At 38.1% G+C, this 18,187-nt stretch overlaps 1 protein-coding gene across 2 annotated transcripts; it reads right to left on the minus strand.

Moving 5' to 3' along the window:
• Window positions 1-626: 626 nt before the first annotated feature.
• LOC148026456 (uncharacterized) lies at window positions 627-5,474 on the minus strand. Of its 2 annotated transcripts, none has more exons than XM_087690889.1 (7): window positions 4,905-5,474; window positions 4,088-4,529; window positions 3,920-3,996; window positions 3,538-3,595; window positions 3,386-3,446; window positions 2,784-2,853; window positions 627-2,690 (listed from the first exon to the last, which is right to left on the minus strand). In XM_087690889.1, exons 2-7 carry the CDS (start codon window positions 4,287-4,289, stop codon window positions 1,851-1,853), a joined length of 1,308 nt encoding a protein of 435 aa, XP_087547015.1. In that variant the 5' UTR covers window positions 4,290-4,529; window positions 4,905-5,474; the 3' UTR covers window positions 627-1,850. The 2 variants fall into 2 exon arrangements, with proteins under 2 accessions (XP_087547015.1, XP_087547014.1); XM_087690888.1 differs by having other exon boundaries at window positions 629-2,690; window positions 4,088-4,292; window positions 4,905-5,473.
• Between the last annotated feature and the right edge of the window lie 12,713 nt (window positions 5,475-18,187).

An 18,187-nucleotide genomic window follows, 5' to 3' on the forward strand; every position in this document is an offset into this window, starting at 1 on the left:
CTTCTAAATTTTGGATTTTATCTTCACTAGCTTTGAGTGCACTAATTTGGTAGAAGGTGGCGCATCTTCTTGCTTATAAGTTCGGTAAGAGTCTTGTGAATTTTTGAGTGATAGGCATGTGTCTACTAAACATGCATTCTTGATCCTCCCCATGTCACATTCTATATTTGATGCTACCCCGGCCATTGTATCATCAGCTTCTATGCCCACAAGCCCTTAGATGCATGCCAGTAGGTTCATCATTGTATCGATCTCTTGAAAGCATGGAGTCATGCGTAATTCCATCTTTTGAGACGAATCTTCAACCGCACAAGAAATAGGGACTTTTGAGATAATAGGCCCTTGAACACGCAGGAGGTTGGGACTTCCAGGGATGTAGCAGGACTGACATCAGCCTGTTTGGATGGCCAGTCTAATTTAACAGCACTCGCATATCTTAAATCCCTAAATGCTGCACCTTAATCTCAACAATCAAAGGTGTTGGGCTCGGCCAACTCCATCGTCTTGCAGCTACATTCCTTAACCCTCGCAGTAATTTTTATCACACAAGTCGAGGGCAAACCCAGATGAGATGCTTCTCTAACACGTCCACGTTTCTAAGCAGAAATTTCGTAGGGTTATTTTAACACCTCTGAAGTGAAGTGTAGCTGCTTGACTCCCATCACATGCTATTGAATCTTACCTGCACCTCGCCAAGTCTATGACCAAATTGTATGCGATACTGTGGATCAAATGCAAATCATGCACCCAGGACATGGTCTGAAGCATTATTTTTCCCAGTGCCTTAATTGAAGTTCATATTGAGCCAATGTGGGCTTATTTAGAGATTAGCAGCAGCTACTCATATTTATTATCTGGGATGGCTAATCCCAACACCACATTATGAGTATATCTAAACTGCATGCATAACTTGTACATGATACTCCAGATTTACAGAAATTTGAAGCGCAATGTAATCACCTCTTTTACCCTACTGTTGTGTCACTCCCAAAATATTCCGCACCTATATCAGCGATGGCCTGACCATAGCCCTGGCCATAACCTATTTTACTGTTTGCCCAATTTCAAAACTTTCCTTCTGGTCCTGTGGATGACTGCTCCAAGCTTTGCAACCATATCATACCTTGCAGGTGTCTTTATCACCAAGTCAACCCTGCACTCAGCATCATGCATCCACACATCGGCCAGTGTTTGCATGAGCAGAGGTCAATAATAAAACTTGGTCTGTGAAAGGTCCACCCCACTTGCCCATGTAATGATGTGCTAGGGTAGGAAGTAGTATCAAACAACAAGACCATTGTCTTGGTATGTGAAGGTCACCAAGTGCATCAAATCTAATCTCTGAAACAAAGAAATAATAGAATGGCACAAGTGGACCAAACGATGAAGTGCATACAACATGTTACACTCTGGTCAGTAGTTCCAAATTTCTTGGTTGTATTTGAGCACTTCAATAATTTTGAAGTTCAACTCGCCTCATCAGTGTCTTCGTGTTCTTGGATACTATGAAAACTATTACCTCATTCCAGTTTAGACAATTTGAATTTGTAGAAATCATGACTCCTCTTCTAAGGTCTTTCAACAACCTTGAGTGTGCTATATACATTTGTGCCTTCCATATGTCTGTAAACCTTCAAACTGTGGACTCCAACCAGGGTGTAACTGCTATCATTTACAATAAGGCTAACTGGATGCGAATGAGAAGCAGGTTAAGAGAACAAGAGAATTTGTGTGATCTTGTGACCGCTTACTTTCACCGTTCTTGAGGAGACGAGAACAAGTACTTTACTTTTGTCCTCCAGCTCTTCATTTTGAACCCCCTTGTTCTCAATAACATTGTGGGTCCCGTATCATCTGCTTGCCATAAAGCCATTCAAATCTATTTCTCTGTGCTGGAACCCCATAACATCCCCCTTCATGTTTAGATCAAGCCTCTTTCCTAGATTCTTGTCTGTGGAGCAAGAAGCAAACCCAGGTGAAACAGATGTTTCTAACGTCCTGATATGCTCGTTTGAAGGAAGTGAACCAAGAGGGCCATCACCTATGGGGGCAGATCTTCCAGGTGCTGTCCTGTCTGCAGTTGTGGACATTCTTAAAAATGGCTCTCTTTCATCTTTGCTTCTCAATTGTTCAGATCCTGTGTCCAAATTTTCTATTCCATGAGGTTCAGTCTTCAAACATCTATCATGCACTCCATTGCCAAACATCCCCATACCCCAAACTGACGAGCTATTTCCTAATGCTTCACCACCCACTTGAGGAATGCAATCTTGGACCCTTAAGTCCTCTTCATCCATACTCCAGCCTATCTGAGCATCAGTATCTTCTAGAGAAAGCCTTGATCGCTTCTTGACACCAGGTCCTGGCTTTCCATATGCACTTGTTTCTGATTTCTCATTAGACAGGCAGCAGCTTTCAGGGGAGAGCACTTTCTCCTGCGACCTATCTGACGTATGTTCTGCACTCCACTTTGGTGAATTGGAAAGAGATGAGATTGATACGTTTAAGAGATCAGGGCCAAGACATGCATTAGAGCCTTTGATTGACAATTCAGTAAGTTCATGCCGAAGTTCTGTTCCATGTCCAAAGCTTTCTTCCGACTGATTAGCAATCGTTCGCTGTGCTTTTTCTAATATTGTTTGTAAATATCTGCCTTGGGCCTCGATTCTCACTCGAAGAAGCCTTTGTACCTGCATATAAACATTAAGCGTATTAGTAAAACCCAAAACATTCCAGAATGAGAAAATGTCTCAGGCAGAACTAAAGTCAAAATGCCACTAAACCTCAAGCTGTTCATGCAGCTTTCTCTGTACTTCCATTTGCATACGTAAGGCTGCATTTATCTGAGTGTTCCTGAAAAAGCAGTAAAACTCTTAGCTGAAAGGTTTTAAAAACCCTGTAATTATTGGAGGCAAGTCCCACATGTACAGAAACACATTGAATAACCCGAGTACATGGTCAAACACCACCCCATTCTCTGGTACATTAACAATAGCCTCATGAGGAGACCTATCATTGAGCACAGGTCATAAACCAGAGGAAGGCTGACAGTCACTAGTGAAGACTGTGTAGATGATAAATGCAGCACAGAGGAATCTTCAGTTCCCAGAATTCAAAAAGGACTCCTTGTAAGAGGTATCATCAGTTCCCAGAATTCAAAAAGGATCCCTTGTGAGAGGAGATTAGAGTTAATATGGAACTTATAATCAAACCATATGGAAACCTACCACCAACGAGCACAGTGAAAATGGACAAATGCAGCACAACCCTTGATCACTATCACTACATTCATTTCAAAACACAATTTACTTTATTATCTGTATCAAAACACATAAAAAAGGCTCTTAACCACTAATGTTTTTGAGTTCGATGAAACCGTTCTTACTCTGCAGGTTCTTGACCAGCTGCACTTATAGACGTTGCTGCTGAAGGACCATCTGAAACCACTGGAGATAAGGCAGAAGAGAAACTATCAGTTACTCAAGCATTAGCTGAAACATTTGTGCAGATCAGGAAACTTGTTCTCTTTCGACTCACCAGCCTTTGCTGTGTCAGTATTAACTTCTCTGTGTGGCTGCTTTCCTAGACGGTACTTCTGTAAGCAGCAACAAACCAGAATAAGGAACACATATTGTCAAAGTTCATCAGTCCGCCACCCCCAAAATGACAGCCACCTTCCAGGGCTAACACTGCCGCTACTTTGCAATGGTAATTTTCAAATTGCATACTACATCAAGCATTTGCAAGAGAGTGAATCCATGACTCGATGAAACTACAAGTTCTACCCTACACCAAGCCTTTGAGATCAGAATACCTAAATTGAACTCATTGGAATGTAAAAAGCTGCAAGTAGAAATCTAATGAAACAAGTAAACACACTTCCAAAATGATTTGATAAAGCCTTAAATATTATCACTACCTGAAGATGACTTTTCAGATGATATAGTGTGAGACCCTTGACATTCATAACCCTCATGACAGACTTCGGTGTAGCCTCTGCACATTGAATCCCAAAGAGTAGATTATACATAAAGGAACAAATCATCAGATAACACAAATATGGATCTTTGACTGTGTAAGAACTCACTATCAGCTCCCCCAAGTTGAGTGACTGCATCCACGAATCTCTCATGAAGCTCTACTGTCCAACGGAGACGTGGCTTTGGATCTGTTGAGAGCACCACTGCACCATCCTCAGGAAAGTTTGGCCCGGGCACCTTTGCACTAAAATGTTGTACTTGATGTGAAAACCCAGCTGCCATGCTTCGGCATTGATCAATCTGATACATTATCTGCAATTATCGGACAAGAAATGTGGCTGAGAACTTGTTTGCTGATCGGGCAGGAATTTAATAGAGAGCCCTTAAAGGCCAGAGAAATGGTCGTGTAAATTGTAATTTAAAATATGATTGTGACGGCATTGCAAAAAATGTTGGTTGTGGCTGGACTTCAGTGTCCAGTATATGGATTGTAACCCTCAAGGTGTTACACCATGGGCACGGCCCAGCACCAGCCCCGGCCCCTACACCCTGGGAAGCAGAAGAGACCGAGGCAAAGTGACGACACAGATGAAAGCTCTTCTAATCTCAGCTCTTGTTAATATCATATGACACTAGCAAGTGCGCACGAGTGCATAATGTGCAAAACCAAGAGCTTTTGTCTCTGTACTGCTGAAGGTCCAATTCAATGTTACTGAAAACGTTGCCAGCCATTTGAATCTGGGGCCGGGGGGCGGGCGGGGGGGTGGATGTCTGGCAGGAAGCCTCACTGCCTCGCATGTGTGTTCTTTGCGTGCATTCTTAGGCTGAAAAGCAGCATTGCACGATGCGATTCCAAGAAACAGGCGGCCAATACTTCATTTTTCCACGACAGATTGATCGGCCATAAACACATGGGGGACTTACCTGGAGATTGCAACAGAGAGTGGATTCGCTTGTCAGAACTTCTTCACCTCATGGGGGAGGCAATTGCCTCGATGGAGGCGATGGAGGTAAGGTCAATCTATAAGGAAGGAATCGATCGTGCAAGTGGAGCGGCAAGGGGCAATAGTGAGGCGAGCCTTGGATGGGAAGGAAACCCTGATGGGGAGGATTGAAGGGAAAGAAGGGGGAGGGGCGACACACACACTCTCTCTCTTATTGAATCGAATAGCGATACGAAAGCATCTATGTCCTCTCTCTTCTTCTAGATATTCCCTCTTCGGGAAAGGCGCCCAATTCGCACCGCACGCAGCACCCCAACGACCAAATGACTGAACGAAGGAATCTGTGAGAGAGAAGGAGAGAGAGAGAGAGATAGTGAAGGGGGGGAGAGTGAAGGAATATTTAGAGAGCGCGATACACATGCACAGAGACAGAGAGAGAGAGAGAGCGAGAGAGAGAGCGAGCGAGTGAGAGAGAGAGAGAGAGAGAGAGAGAGAGAGCGAGCGAGTGAGCGAGAGAGAGAGACGGGGTTGTGCAGCTTATGCCGGCGACTCGCTTGCACCATTCATACATAATTCAAAAGACTCTTACGTTATAGACTTTCTTTGCATAAAGCCAACTACCCCAAGACAAAACCAAGCTTGTGATTCTTCTTGCCAATTAGCATTAGTTATTAGAAATATTGATACATTATTATCATCCTATTATTATCATTAGGCATATCAATAAAGAGGTTCCCTTGATTGCCTCCTTCATGACCTCATTTCTCATCATCGATCATTCATGGTAGCTCATAATGATGCCATGCACATGCAATGGCAAAAGCGAGTATGTGTACACATATTAGAGTATTCTCCACTTTTTCTTGGAATCAACTATGTAATAGAAATAGCCTTCTAAAGTGCTACAAATGTCACTAACTTCATAACAAGGGCACACCCACATCGACTAAGTTGCGAGGAGGCGAACCTTCACTTGGGAACCTAACAGTCACATGCAAGTCCATGTAGTTCATGGACCCACCAACACAAGGAGACAAAATGAGAGAGAGAGAGGAGATAGCTAGTACTTTGCCAGGTGACATTTCCTAGGTCTAATAATGGGAGTAACTCCTTTTAAGGGGGTATTCAATTGCCCATAACAAGAAGCAACATTTTCTAGACCATAAGTTGGTGTCCCCCCTCCACACAATAATCAAGACCCTAGCATCCTATGCTGGCTAAAGCTCAAAAGAGATCACGAGAGTTTTCAACTTTGTAATGTAAGTGCATGGTCTTAGCCAAAGGTAAGGTGCTATGGATTGGCAGAAGTAGCACGATTTTAGAGAAACCGATGGGCAACACATCTTCAAGTTGTAGAATCATTGGAGGCAAGGATGTCCCAAAACTAAGCTACAAACTTGGAAAACAAGGATAAGGCCGGTTTGGAAGCATATCCCGTCCAACAAGTTGAATTTTGTTCTATGGATATGTAGCATGAATAAATTTCCTACAAGATGTAGATTGGCTAGGGCTTAGCTAATATCTCCCCTTTTTCCACTATGCAAAAAGGTTGATGAATCTACCTCCCACTTGTTTTGGTAGCACCAAGAGGTAAAAATAGTGTAGGCCATGTTAAGGAGGTGGATAGACCCAACTGGATTTCATGATAAGGTCAACCTCAAGGTAGTGCTTTTTGGAGACTTGTGTAATCTCAGTGAGGCCTCAATCAATCAGCGGAATGTAATAAGAGCCATCAGAAATGAAAAACTTTTTGGGAGGATGCCATTTTCTCTTAGAGTAGTTGATATTTGAGCCAATGGTAAGAATGAAGTGCTCATTGCCTTAAGAGACATAAGAAAGAAGGAAACTATCTATAAAGCTAGCTTTGGAGCTATGTCACACTGAGGTGCAATGGGGGCAGTGGAAATGAAAGGCTCCCACTCCTACTTGCTTGTGTGGGAAGGAGTGGCAAACAAGGTTTGCAAAAACCTAGAGAGCCCTTATAAGCATTGGCAAAAAAGGGCTTTTTTGGTAGTGTTTTAGCAATCCTAACCAATGGAAAGAGTTGTGATGTGCTACAAGTCTATCATCAACCAAAGAAATGGAGCTACTACAAAATTCTCTTACCAATAGGTCTTTAATGTAGCATTTCAATTAGCTTCTTGCACTGCATGCAACCCCAATGAAGCCTAGCACTATATTAGAGCTACATTGCACCTCTTGGCAACACTGATGTGACACGTCTCTTAAGGCCCTTACCAAAGTTATGTAAGGTCTACAGGTGACCCATGTGAGTTCCACATTCTTTGTTTAATGCTCTATATTTAACTTTTAATACACTGTTGCATTATTATTACTAACCAAGACGATCACATTCACTTGATGGAGGAGGAAAATATACCTCCTGATGTCATGGCTAGTTGTCTCGAACTTGGATTTTTAACAGGTTCAAAAACAAAAACAAAGGGACAAATAACTTTTTTGGCTATGTATTAAGACATTTTACTCACAATGGTAGATAGCACAATACATCATGTGTGCAACCTATGAGACAACGATCACAAGAATATTGAAGGTGATGTCATCATGATGCTTCATTCACCTTTTCATCAATGCATGGTTCAAGTTGTTTGACCATGTGCAATGGTGTGACATCAAGTTATTAGTGTCATGCAACTTGACCCCACCATGCAGTTGGCCTCTCTACTGGAGGGATAGAAATTATTCCTTGAATGTCACATATGCATCTTACATTTCCATGTCTACCATTCTAAATTCAAGTTATGGTGTTGTGTTATCTCTATCTTATATTCTTGACTTGGTTCTATGGGTAGCCAATACCCTTAACAATGAACTCAACTTTTGGTCCCTTTTACAATGCTTGACTATCAATGAGCCAAGAAGGCCACAAACATAGGCCCTTTTTACATTATCTTTCCCAAAGGTTTCTCGCTCGTAAGTATCAAAATATTTGCTTGAATTATTAAACATCAAGATACCATGACCATTATGTTGCATCCACTCCAACCATGTTCCAGTTTGCACCAAGGGGAGCAATGCCCCTCTAACAACAACCTCTCTACTAGCCATTGTAACATTGCAATCAAAATCAAACACACCAATCATTATATTTAAAACATTGTTGCAAATCTTTAAGCAATGCTAATATTTCTCAGTGGATCACTAAGACGACTATGGCTACAATTTTGTCATACATATTGAGAAAGTAATTGGTATACATTCAAGTACCTCCACGTGAGGGACTCTAGAGTGCAATAGTAAAAGGACAAAGTGCACTTATCTTATCAAATCATCATAGCACTTTTCATACCAATTTTCATGTTGATCTTCGATTGTTCTATGATACACAAAATATCTCTAACAAATACCTTCACTATTAAGGTGGAATGTGCCCTTTATATATTATCGAGTCTAAACTAGGAAAAGATCCTTAAGTTAATTGTCCAAATCATGTATGTAATGCACCACATTTTGAGTATTGACTTTAGTACTAGATTTAGATTTATTGGTAATGATTGGCCTTTAACTATAGGACAACTCATCAAACTTTTTGTGTTGCTAACATGGTTGTGATGACTCTAAGATTGGGAAGTTTTTTTAAATGAGGATAGAAAGTTCCAAGTAATGTACATCCAAACCACAACTTCTATCTCTTCATAATGGAATGTGTAATGTAATTATGAAGGCACCAAGCTTATATGCTTTGCCATCCACCAGCCCATGTGACGTTATTTTGAGAGCTCATAGTACCTAGAGTGAGTCCCTCATTTAAAAAGGAGAGAGCTTTATCTTATCGTTGAGAATCTCTTTAGGTAGGTTATACATATGCATACAAAGAGTGGCAAAACTTTTTATATCATATCAATTGTATATTCAACTGTACTTGACACGTCAAATCAATTTAATTAGAGGTTAACTTCCAACTATTTGTTGAAAGTAGTTAAACATAAAGATTTGGGTGCATCTATTTCTTTTAAATTTTGACTCGGTGTACATGTTTCTTTGATAGTCATGCTCATAAATAGAATAAAAACGTTAATGCACCATCTTTATTTAAACTTTTTTGCAAGTTCTTTGACCTCAATAGAAGTGAAGATCTTCTAAATCTAAAGTATGAAAGGCCTTGTACACTAGTTTGAAAGCTTTCCTTCACATGAAGTTGGTTTGTTATATGAAAGATGGCACAAGAGGTTTCTGATGAGGTTTAAAGGTGCCAATGCCTCATCCTCATCCTCATGTTATGTTGTGCAAGTTGATTGTGTGCATAGGCAGCACACTTTTTCCTTTGGAACATTTGATTATATCCTCTTGGCATCTTTTTGAGGAACCTTCTCTTTAAAGATTTAGCCCCCACTGTTGACACGTTCTCTTCCCTCTTTTGTCAAGTGCCCTTTTTGCAACTATATATGCTCTCTAGATGCCTGTGTTCCTTTCAAAAGGAAACGAATGTCATCTTTTCATGTCCCCGTGGTAAGGTGTATAATGGTCCCCAAAAAATCTTACAAAAGTTCCTCAAATCACAACAAGGAATCCTCTCTAATGTTGCACTCCATTCATGCTCGCTTGTACTTTTCCTCCAATCCCCAAAGCCACCTTTGCATGTTGTAAGCAACAAGTTGATTCTCATATTCCTCTACCTTATTCAATTGGTAATGTAAAACAAACATATGGCCCTCAAAAATATAGGAACCTTCAATAAATGGAGAACATTTGATCTGCCATATAAAAGTGTCTTGTCTACCTTATTCAATTGTTTGACCTATCTTAAAAGGTAATGTAAAACAAATATACAGCCCTCAAAAATATTGGAACTTTCAATAAATGGAGAACCTTTGGTATGCCATATAAAAGTGTCTCTAATTTTAAAAAGTAAATATACCAATCTCAAACATATCTTATCGATTTAGAAAGAGCATTGAAGTAAAGGTTTTAAATAATAATATACTATATTGTACCTGAGCCCCTAATGTTGGTTCTCAAGTTCTCATGGTGTGAAATCCTCCAAAGTACACAATGTTAAATGCTGTGTATGTAGTCCTCCTTGAAACATTTTTAATTTGATTTCCTTATCAAAATTCCCGATAGTAGGACCGAGTGTTTTCTTCAAACTTGTGCTTTCTTCAAGCGTAAATGGTCGAAGAATCAAAAGAATCTTGTTCTTATATAGAAGTTGGGATTTGGCATTAAAGGACATATAGGAAAGAACAATGTCCATTCAAAAAAGGTTGCAGTGGAGCTTTCGAAGGAAGAAAAGAGCATTACAAACGACTACCCTACATATGGCCTAGGTTTAGCCACTAACATTCTCTAGGTCTTGAACCTTTCAAAAGTCCCACTAAATGACATAACGATGCTTGTGATATGCCCAATATCCCATTCAAAACTTTCTCCACTACAAGCAATGAGGATGCTATGATGTTTGTTTGTTTTTAAACATACAACAAAGAAGACACCTTCTAGAACCTAGTTGACCTGTCATATTTAACGGATAAAGGATAGCTTTAGAATGGAGGAAACAAAAAAGTTTCACAATTATCCAGTTGAATACTTTCTTCGAACAAAATTCATACACTTAAATTGGAGACCATTATCTTTTATAAACAATTGTACTATGGCGATGATGGCATAGAAAACTTAGGTCCACTCACATAACTCAATTTACTAGCTTGTGTCATGGTCAAAGCAATCTTGAGCTTTGAAAAAACAAGAGTGTTCAACCACTTACATATGAAGAGTAACTATTTATTAAGAGAACATCACATTTGTGTTAGCTTTAAAAAAACCTTAGAATACCCATAACATATCTTTAGAATGGTGGCTTGGAGGACTCTCTTTCTTGGAGTTAATCACATAAAGACTCAAGCCATAAGGTTCTCCAAAACAATTTCATTGAATGTTGTTATGGAGTCATTCTTATGCAATAACATACCCCACTTATGATCTTTGAAAGCACAAATAATAAAAGGAAATGCAAGGCCTTTGTATTTGCACCCTAAGAGGTAGTACACATAACATTGCTTGTGTTGTAACCTAGAAATAAATTCAAGTCAATGGTTATAGAACTCAACAATATAGGACTACACAAAAATACAACATTCAAGCTAGTCCTCTAAGTTAGGGCATTGCATCTCCACCTACAAAGGGCATAAATTAGCTAGACCTACAAGAGTCATCCTTGATACATGAGCTCATGCACATGTGGGGCAAAACCCAAAGCATTTGATAATGTATTGCAAAGATATATGCCATTGCTTTCCCTCATTTGAAACCATTTGGAAGTGTATCACATAATTTACATATTGAAACACATAAAGTCATTCATAAGTGCATGGTGGATATTCGAATTTAAACCATGATAATTCACACAAAGTGCTCGAGGCAATTCTATATGAATATTAACCACATGAGATTTATTACAATAAGTAATGGCCTAATCAACAAGATCACCCAAAGTTTTGGACTTGTGTATATTACTTTCCCCTTGATCTTGATTTGAAAAACTTGAGATCCCTTGATTTAGGAGGAAAGCACATAGATCCTTTGTTGTATTTGGCCTTCATTAATTTGGTACCCATTTTTTTGAGGTATCTACCATTCATGTGGTTGCAAACATGTGGTCTCTTCCACCAACAACCACAATGCAAAATTTAAAAAGAACCCTCTTTAGAGTGTGGCAAATCCTCTTCAAAAAGTTTTTGGAGCATATTTTGAATCGAAAAAATAACCCTCTTTAGAGTGTGGCAAATCCTCTTCAAAAAGTTTTTGGAGCATATTTTGAATCGAAAGTTTGATTTTGAATCGAAAGTTTGATTTTTTTAAAATAACTTATTGATAAATATTAGCCACTCAAGTCATCCTTGATCTAAGACATGCACACTTGCATTTTGTATACGCATTATTCTAAAATAAATAAGGTAAGATTGGGGAACTAATGAATGCCCACATGCCATGTGACATGAGGAATATTGATTGATCCAACTCACTACACTTTACATTGTTTCAAGTGTGTAGCATCATGCATAATGCCCTCTATGCCACATGAGCCACAATGAGTGACCCACAGAGAATAGGGTTGTCCTTAACCACAATTTTGTTGAAACATGTACTCACATCACATTGGACACATTAAGAGGTGACCTCAATACACATTGTAATGTCCCCTGTTGCACTTCAACATAAGTGTGCCTTCATATTATCTTGAGATGTATACATGCAATCTCCTACCTAGTGTCTTATATACCACATAAACTATGTTGAGTGACCCCATGCACAAAATGTTTTGTTGTTCACCATTCTTTTAAAGAAGCATCACATCACATGTATCCCATGTCCCACATCCTAAATAATGCTTAATATGCAACATGAAGCATGTCATGTGACGAGAGTATTTTGCTTTCACACCACATATCCACACATGTAAAGAAGCATGGCTTCTTCACTTGGCATGTGGTTGCATCATGCTACCTAATGTCCTATATCCTCATGATCCTTGTGAAATTTCTTGGCTAATTACTAACTTCATGTCACTATTACTCTAATGACATATTATATTTTTGCCTATTAAAATTATATACTGTTCAAACCAACTAGTTACTATACAAATTAAGCCCTACTCCTATGAACTAACTTACTACTAACTATTGTATAAAAACATGGCAAGCTCGAAAAGCATGTCATGGGGACATGTGTTCAAAAAGCCACAACATTACATTGAAATGCAAAAGCAAGTGGATTTATTTACTTTGGTAATGCATTAAGGGTAAATTGAACCCACCAACCCACTTCTCTTACTTTAGCCTTCTCCCAAATTTCCTATGTTGCATGTGTGTTTGTGTGTGCACATGTGCAAGCAAGGATGTGCACACATGCACATGTGTGTGAATGCATGCATATGTGCAAGCATGCATGTGCATGTGCTTGCATGTATGCATGTGTGTGTGCATGTGTGTCCATGCATGTGTGTCTATATAGAGTTGTCTCTTCTCCTTATTTTCCTTATTATTAAGATTCTCCTCCTCCTCCTCCTCCTCCTCATATCCATTTATGATTGATATTGCATGGAGAATATTAACCTTTTCAAAAGCCTAAAGATAAGGTAGCAAGTCGAGAGAGGTAGTTTGCATTAAATATTGTGTAGAGTGTGGTAGAGTATAGAAGGGTAGCAAAACATATGTATGGAGTTGCACATAGTGGGAGATTATAACATGCAATGATAGAGTGGGAAAGAGCATGTTTTAAACCTTACTTTCCTCTTGAGTTTGTAGGTCCTCCATAGCAACTTCTTTTGTGAGAATATACCTTAACTCATTTGAGAATTTTCCTTGATTTATTATTTGTTTTCACCTCTTCTAGTTTCAGAAATACTTTTCTTCTATTAATCTTTAGTATAGATGAATTCTCCATCTTTGCTTTGACATTTACTACTCGAAAGAAATGGAGGTTTTGATAGAGGATTATAGTGTATCATCTATACATTTACTACTCAAAGAAAATAGTGGTTTTGATAGCAGATTACAATGTATCATCTATACACCTAATCCTTCATGTTTCTAGTTTTCCATGACTTGAAAACCCTACAGATTTATGATATTGTGAGATGATGGACTATGCTTCAACAAAAATTGATGAAGAGAGGAGCAAAAATTAGTGTGACAAACAATGAAGATTGTGTATTTTCATTATTTAAACAATTACAAGCTACAAAAAAATTTAAGACATCAATTAATGTATGCAATACTAACTCCTTACAACTTGAACCTTTCCATGTTTGATCTGCAATTATTTATGAAGTGGTGCACTTTGAGCATGCTCATGACTCCTAAAAGGATGACCACACAATGCCCATAAGAGCTAAACTTGTAGATATTCATACATGTTAATCCTCTTGACAAAAGGTAGGTTATTGACAAAAGAGTTTAGGACTACTATTGTGTGGTTGGAGCTATTTAAGAGAAAACAAATAAATAATGTGATGTCTTAGGTGTAAATGATTACAGTAAGTATATCAAAGTAGTATGTTGCATGAGATAGTGTAATGCACAACTATAGCAAGATAGTTGCTATGTAACATAGTAGCATACATCACGGTATTGTAATTGGGTATAAACATTGAGATGATAGATGCAAACCCAAATCACTAGTATTTGTCCTCAATATCACAAGAATCATTAGTCTTTGTCCTCAATATCACAAGAATCATCTTCAAGTCACATAGTAGGTACCACCATGATGGGAATAGGTCAAAATGGAGGAAGTCAAATTGCCAATGTTGGAGCTAGCCAAGTCAAGTTAGAGCTGCTAGATTTAGAGTTGGAGGTAGGTGAGGAAGCCATGTATAAATTGGCTCTAAAGCATTCGATGCACACAAGAAGGGAGAGCCTAGAATATGTGATACTTATAGTGATTGTGCTGCATAAAAGAATGTATGCTTACTCAAGCTCTTGGTTGTAGTGCTCAATTAGATTCAATGACTTGATTTAACTTATGAAGTATTTTCTCATTTGTGAAGGCTTCACATCCTTCAATTTCCATAAAGCATCACTTGTCAACATAGGACTATCATAGTAGTGTGCTTTTACTATTGTAGATTGCCAAATGCAATTTCATATTTAACCTTTCCTGCATCTTAGCAATATTAGGCCCAAACTATATGTGATATTGCGGATCAAACTTCAATCATGTGCTTAGCACCTAGCTTCATGCTTATTGCATTATCCTCAACCCTCAACCCTAAACTTTTTATTAAATATCCTAAACACTCAACCCTTTATCTAAAACCTTAGATTCTAAACACTAAAAAGCACAGTAAATACACTTGACCCTACCTAGCCTCAAGATCAACGTGACTTTTAGCAAAGAAAACCTTGCTAACACTCAAGGGAATGGCAAGCAACCTATCTTTGAGCTAGAAACAAACCCTCTACATACATGCATGATGCAACCTTGGATGAAGCATAAGGTGCAATTTAATGGCCATCAAACAAGGAAATAAGCTATGATGGAGGATGGATTTGCCATGGAAATGTTGTGGTAGAGATTGGCAAGTTGGTCTACCAAGAGCAACATCCCTTTAGTGAGCAGTGATGGGTTAAGGCCATGGCAAACAAGAAAAAAATGCTATCAAGCTATTATCTCTTTGTATTTGGAATGCATTAAGCATCATTTTGGAGAGTCTTAAGCTGCTAGCATCTACAGTTTGTACTTTGTGGGAAAATGTCCCCAAGATCTTGACTTTGAAAGATGGTTTATAGCAATCTTCCATGGAAAAGTAACACTTGAATAATTTAGGTTTGTCAAAAAAGTTTTTTACATATGTTTTCTTAGCTTAGCACAATTGAGGGGGATTGGTTCTTTGGTGTGCAATGGGATATAATGAAAATTTGGTGTTTACTTTTCCATGGAATGTGATCTTTACATTTGACACTTTACTTCAGCATGAATATCTAATATGGATCATCTTCATGATCTCCCTACTTGGTTGGATGATAAAGTTGGGGATCTTATAAATTTACTTGGAAAAGTGTTATACATATCTTGCTCAATATCAGAGATTAGTGCACATCTCAAGACAAAGGTGTGTATTCTTTGTGACACAAGAGAACATAAAACCCTAAAATACAAACCCTAAACTCTAAACCTTAAACCCTAAGCCCTAAACCTTGAACCTCAAATCCTAAATGCTAAACCCTAAATACTAAAATTTAAACCCTAAAAACTAAACACTAAACACTAAACATTAAATACTAGGACCTAAACCCTAAAACATAAATCCTAAAATCTAAATGCTAAACCAAGCCCTAAACCCTAAACCCTTTTCTCTAAAGATCCCATGGTAAATTGTAAGCACATAGAGAGTGACTGGTTCCTTACCACAATTATCCTTGGAAGTGTGGGGTCTAGTACCACAATTGTATTGCCACATTTCCATGAGTGAGTGCATTAAACTTGAATAGCTTATGTTTATAAGTATATTTATGTAAACTTATTTCCAAACACGCTTTTAAACTTTTTTTTGAATACTCTATTGAACTAATTAATAAGAATACTTGTAAACACTTCTATAAGCGTGCAAAAAATGCACATATAATTATGTGTATACAAACTCTTTTCTACATGAATTTAACTACATTACATAATGTATCTAGTTATCCACATATTTAACTGAGATATATAGGTTCTAGGTATTTAACTGAGATATATAGATTCCAGGTAGCCTACACATATAAATGAGGTTTTCAATGGATACATTGATGCATCAATAAATGTGCATTAGGCACTTGCATCTTTGCTCCGATTATGTTATAGTGGTTGTCAAAATGCATCTTTTGGTTAGAGTACTCCTCTTATCTACAAGGACCAAATTATTCTAAATATTTAGGTCATGTACCTTGTTCGACTTTCATTTTTGAGCATTCAAGAGTTTCTCAAGAGGTTTTAAGTTTGTGTTAGGATTTTCTCATAGTCCTCTCTTCAGAAACTCAGGTTCTCATTAGCTCTAGTTTGTAGATATGCACTTGATAGGTCAAGCAAGAAGTCACGGTTGTACTTCTTTCCAAAATGCAAATTGAGATTGAGGTAGGGTATTTTCTTGAAGCATGTACTACCATCTCTTTCTTTCTTGTGTTGCTTGATTGATTGCTTGTTTGTAGTCATCCTTATCATCTTAGAAGGGAAATGTGATGGTTGCAAAAATGTGCATCTATTCTTCCATCTAGATAATAAATTTACTTTGTAAGCAAGCCACGATTTGGAATGTTCTTAGAGTAACCTCTCAACATAATCAATATGACATGCATATCAATGGGTAAGGTCTTCTATGCATCCATCTTAATTCTAACTGCATCTATATGATTGCCAAAGAAAATTAGATCCTTACCATAATCCTTAGTTGCACGTGCATTTTTTATCCATGGCATACCTAGTAGGATATTGTCACCAACTCCCTTCATGATTATAAATTAATTGAGAATTGGATACTCATGACTTTAACTAGCTAATCCTTTAGCATCTTGAAAGTTTGACTTTCTTTTTGTTGGTCAGTGTGACATTTAAGCGAGTAATTTCCACAGGTGGACGACTCCAAGCTTGCAAAATCATATGGCTAAGGATGCTAACTTCTACCTTAGTGTCAACAATTGGCTTTCTGGTTGTGTTGCCCAATGACTGGGAATATTGTATGCATTTCCATTCCTTCCTAGAAGGCATTAACTTGTAGAGTTCCTAATATGGGGTTTATGATTAGGCTCAATATATATATTTTAGTATCATATCCTTGTAGAGTTCCCTCAAAGTTCCTAACATGGGTTTTAGGATTAGGCTTAGTATATATATTTTAGTATCATATCCTTGCATGATTGTTATTTTTGGATTCATTGGTTCTTTTATTCATTTCTTTAGTGACTCCCAAAGAATGGGGCTTTGTTTTAGGAAAGCTATCCAAGTGGGAGTGTGTTATTTTTACAAGCTTTCGATTTTGTGCTTTCGTAATTGAAACTAAATTTTCAAGCTTTTTGAAACAACCTTGGGTTTTTTCTACAATGACATCAATATTATTATTCAGTACATAAAGGTATAAAGATAATTCAAATACAATAGTCTCACAATGCCACACAATATTGTGAGCATGCTTCCCAACATGGATCACCAATGGTGTCATTATAGGGTCTAGTGGCAACACATAATAGATTAAGCATTTGCAAATGGCTGTATAACTATCATTCTTTTGACAATAATGACATGTTATCTTGGATTTTCCCTCACTTGCAGGCTAGCCCATGCTCACCTGTCTATCCAAGAAACCATGGAGAAAAACATCATTGTATCTTCTCTTAGTTACGTAGTAAGGACAAGTGATCCTGAGACATTGAAGAGTTCCAAGACAATAGGTCTAGTGCACTGTGCAGTTTATTGCCATATTGTTTTGTGAGGGCCGTGACCAAAGGTGACCATCATATTTCTATTCCATACCCATCATTCGATTCTTATTATGTATAATTGCAAGCTCAAAAGAAATCATACCATTATACTCATTTGGGAGCTCATCCACCTTTCATGGAGGTCCACAGAGCACTAGTAAAATTTTCAATCTACATGGCCTAGCTTTCTTCTCAATGAAGACCAATGTGGACTTATCATAGGAAGACACATCCATTGTATGCAGCATTTGAAATTGTCACTTTTTCAACATCCTTGTTATCATTTAAGGGTATATCAAGACACATTGGAATTGATTTGCTACAACTAGGAGTATAATCAGTGTAGTCA

This window comes from Lygodium microphyllum, chromosome 13 (assembly GCF_053477565.2).
Source record: "Lygodium microphyllum isolate KBCC chromosome 13, Lygodium_microphyllum_v1.1.10, whole genome shotgun sequence".
In the NCBI taxonomy this organism is placed as follows: domain Eukaryota; kingdom Viridiplantae; phylum Streptophyta; class Polypodiopsida; order Schizaeales; family Lygodiaceae; genus Lygodium; species Lygodium microphyllum.

Bases quoted from the DNA above. Each gene is read 5' to 3' on its own strand.
- LOC148026456 (XM_087690889.1), bottom strand. From the start codon at position 4,289: ATGTATCAGATTGATCAATGCCGAAGCATGGCAGCTGGGTTTTCACAT. The intron at 3,447-3,537 runs GTGAGTCGAAAG...CCTTATCTCCAG, and splicing joins TACTGACACAGCAAAGGCTG to TGGTTTCAGATGGTCCTTCA. The intron at 2,691-2,783 runs GTTTAGTGGCAT...GTTTATATGCAG, and splicing joins AGCTGCATGAACAGCTTGAG to GTACAAAGGCTTCTTCGAGT.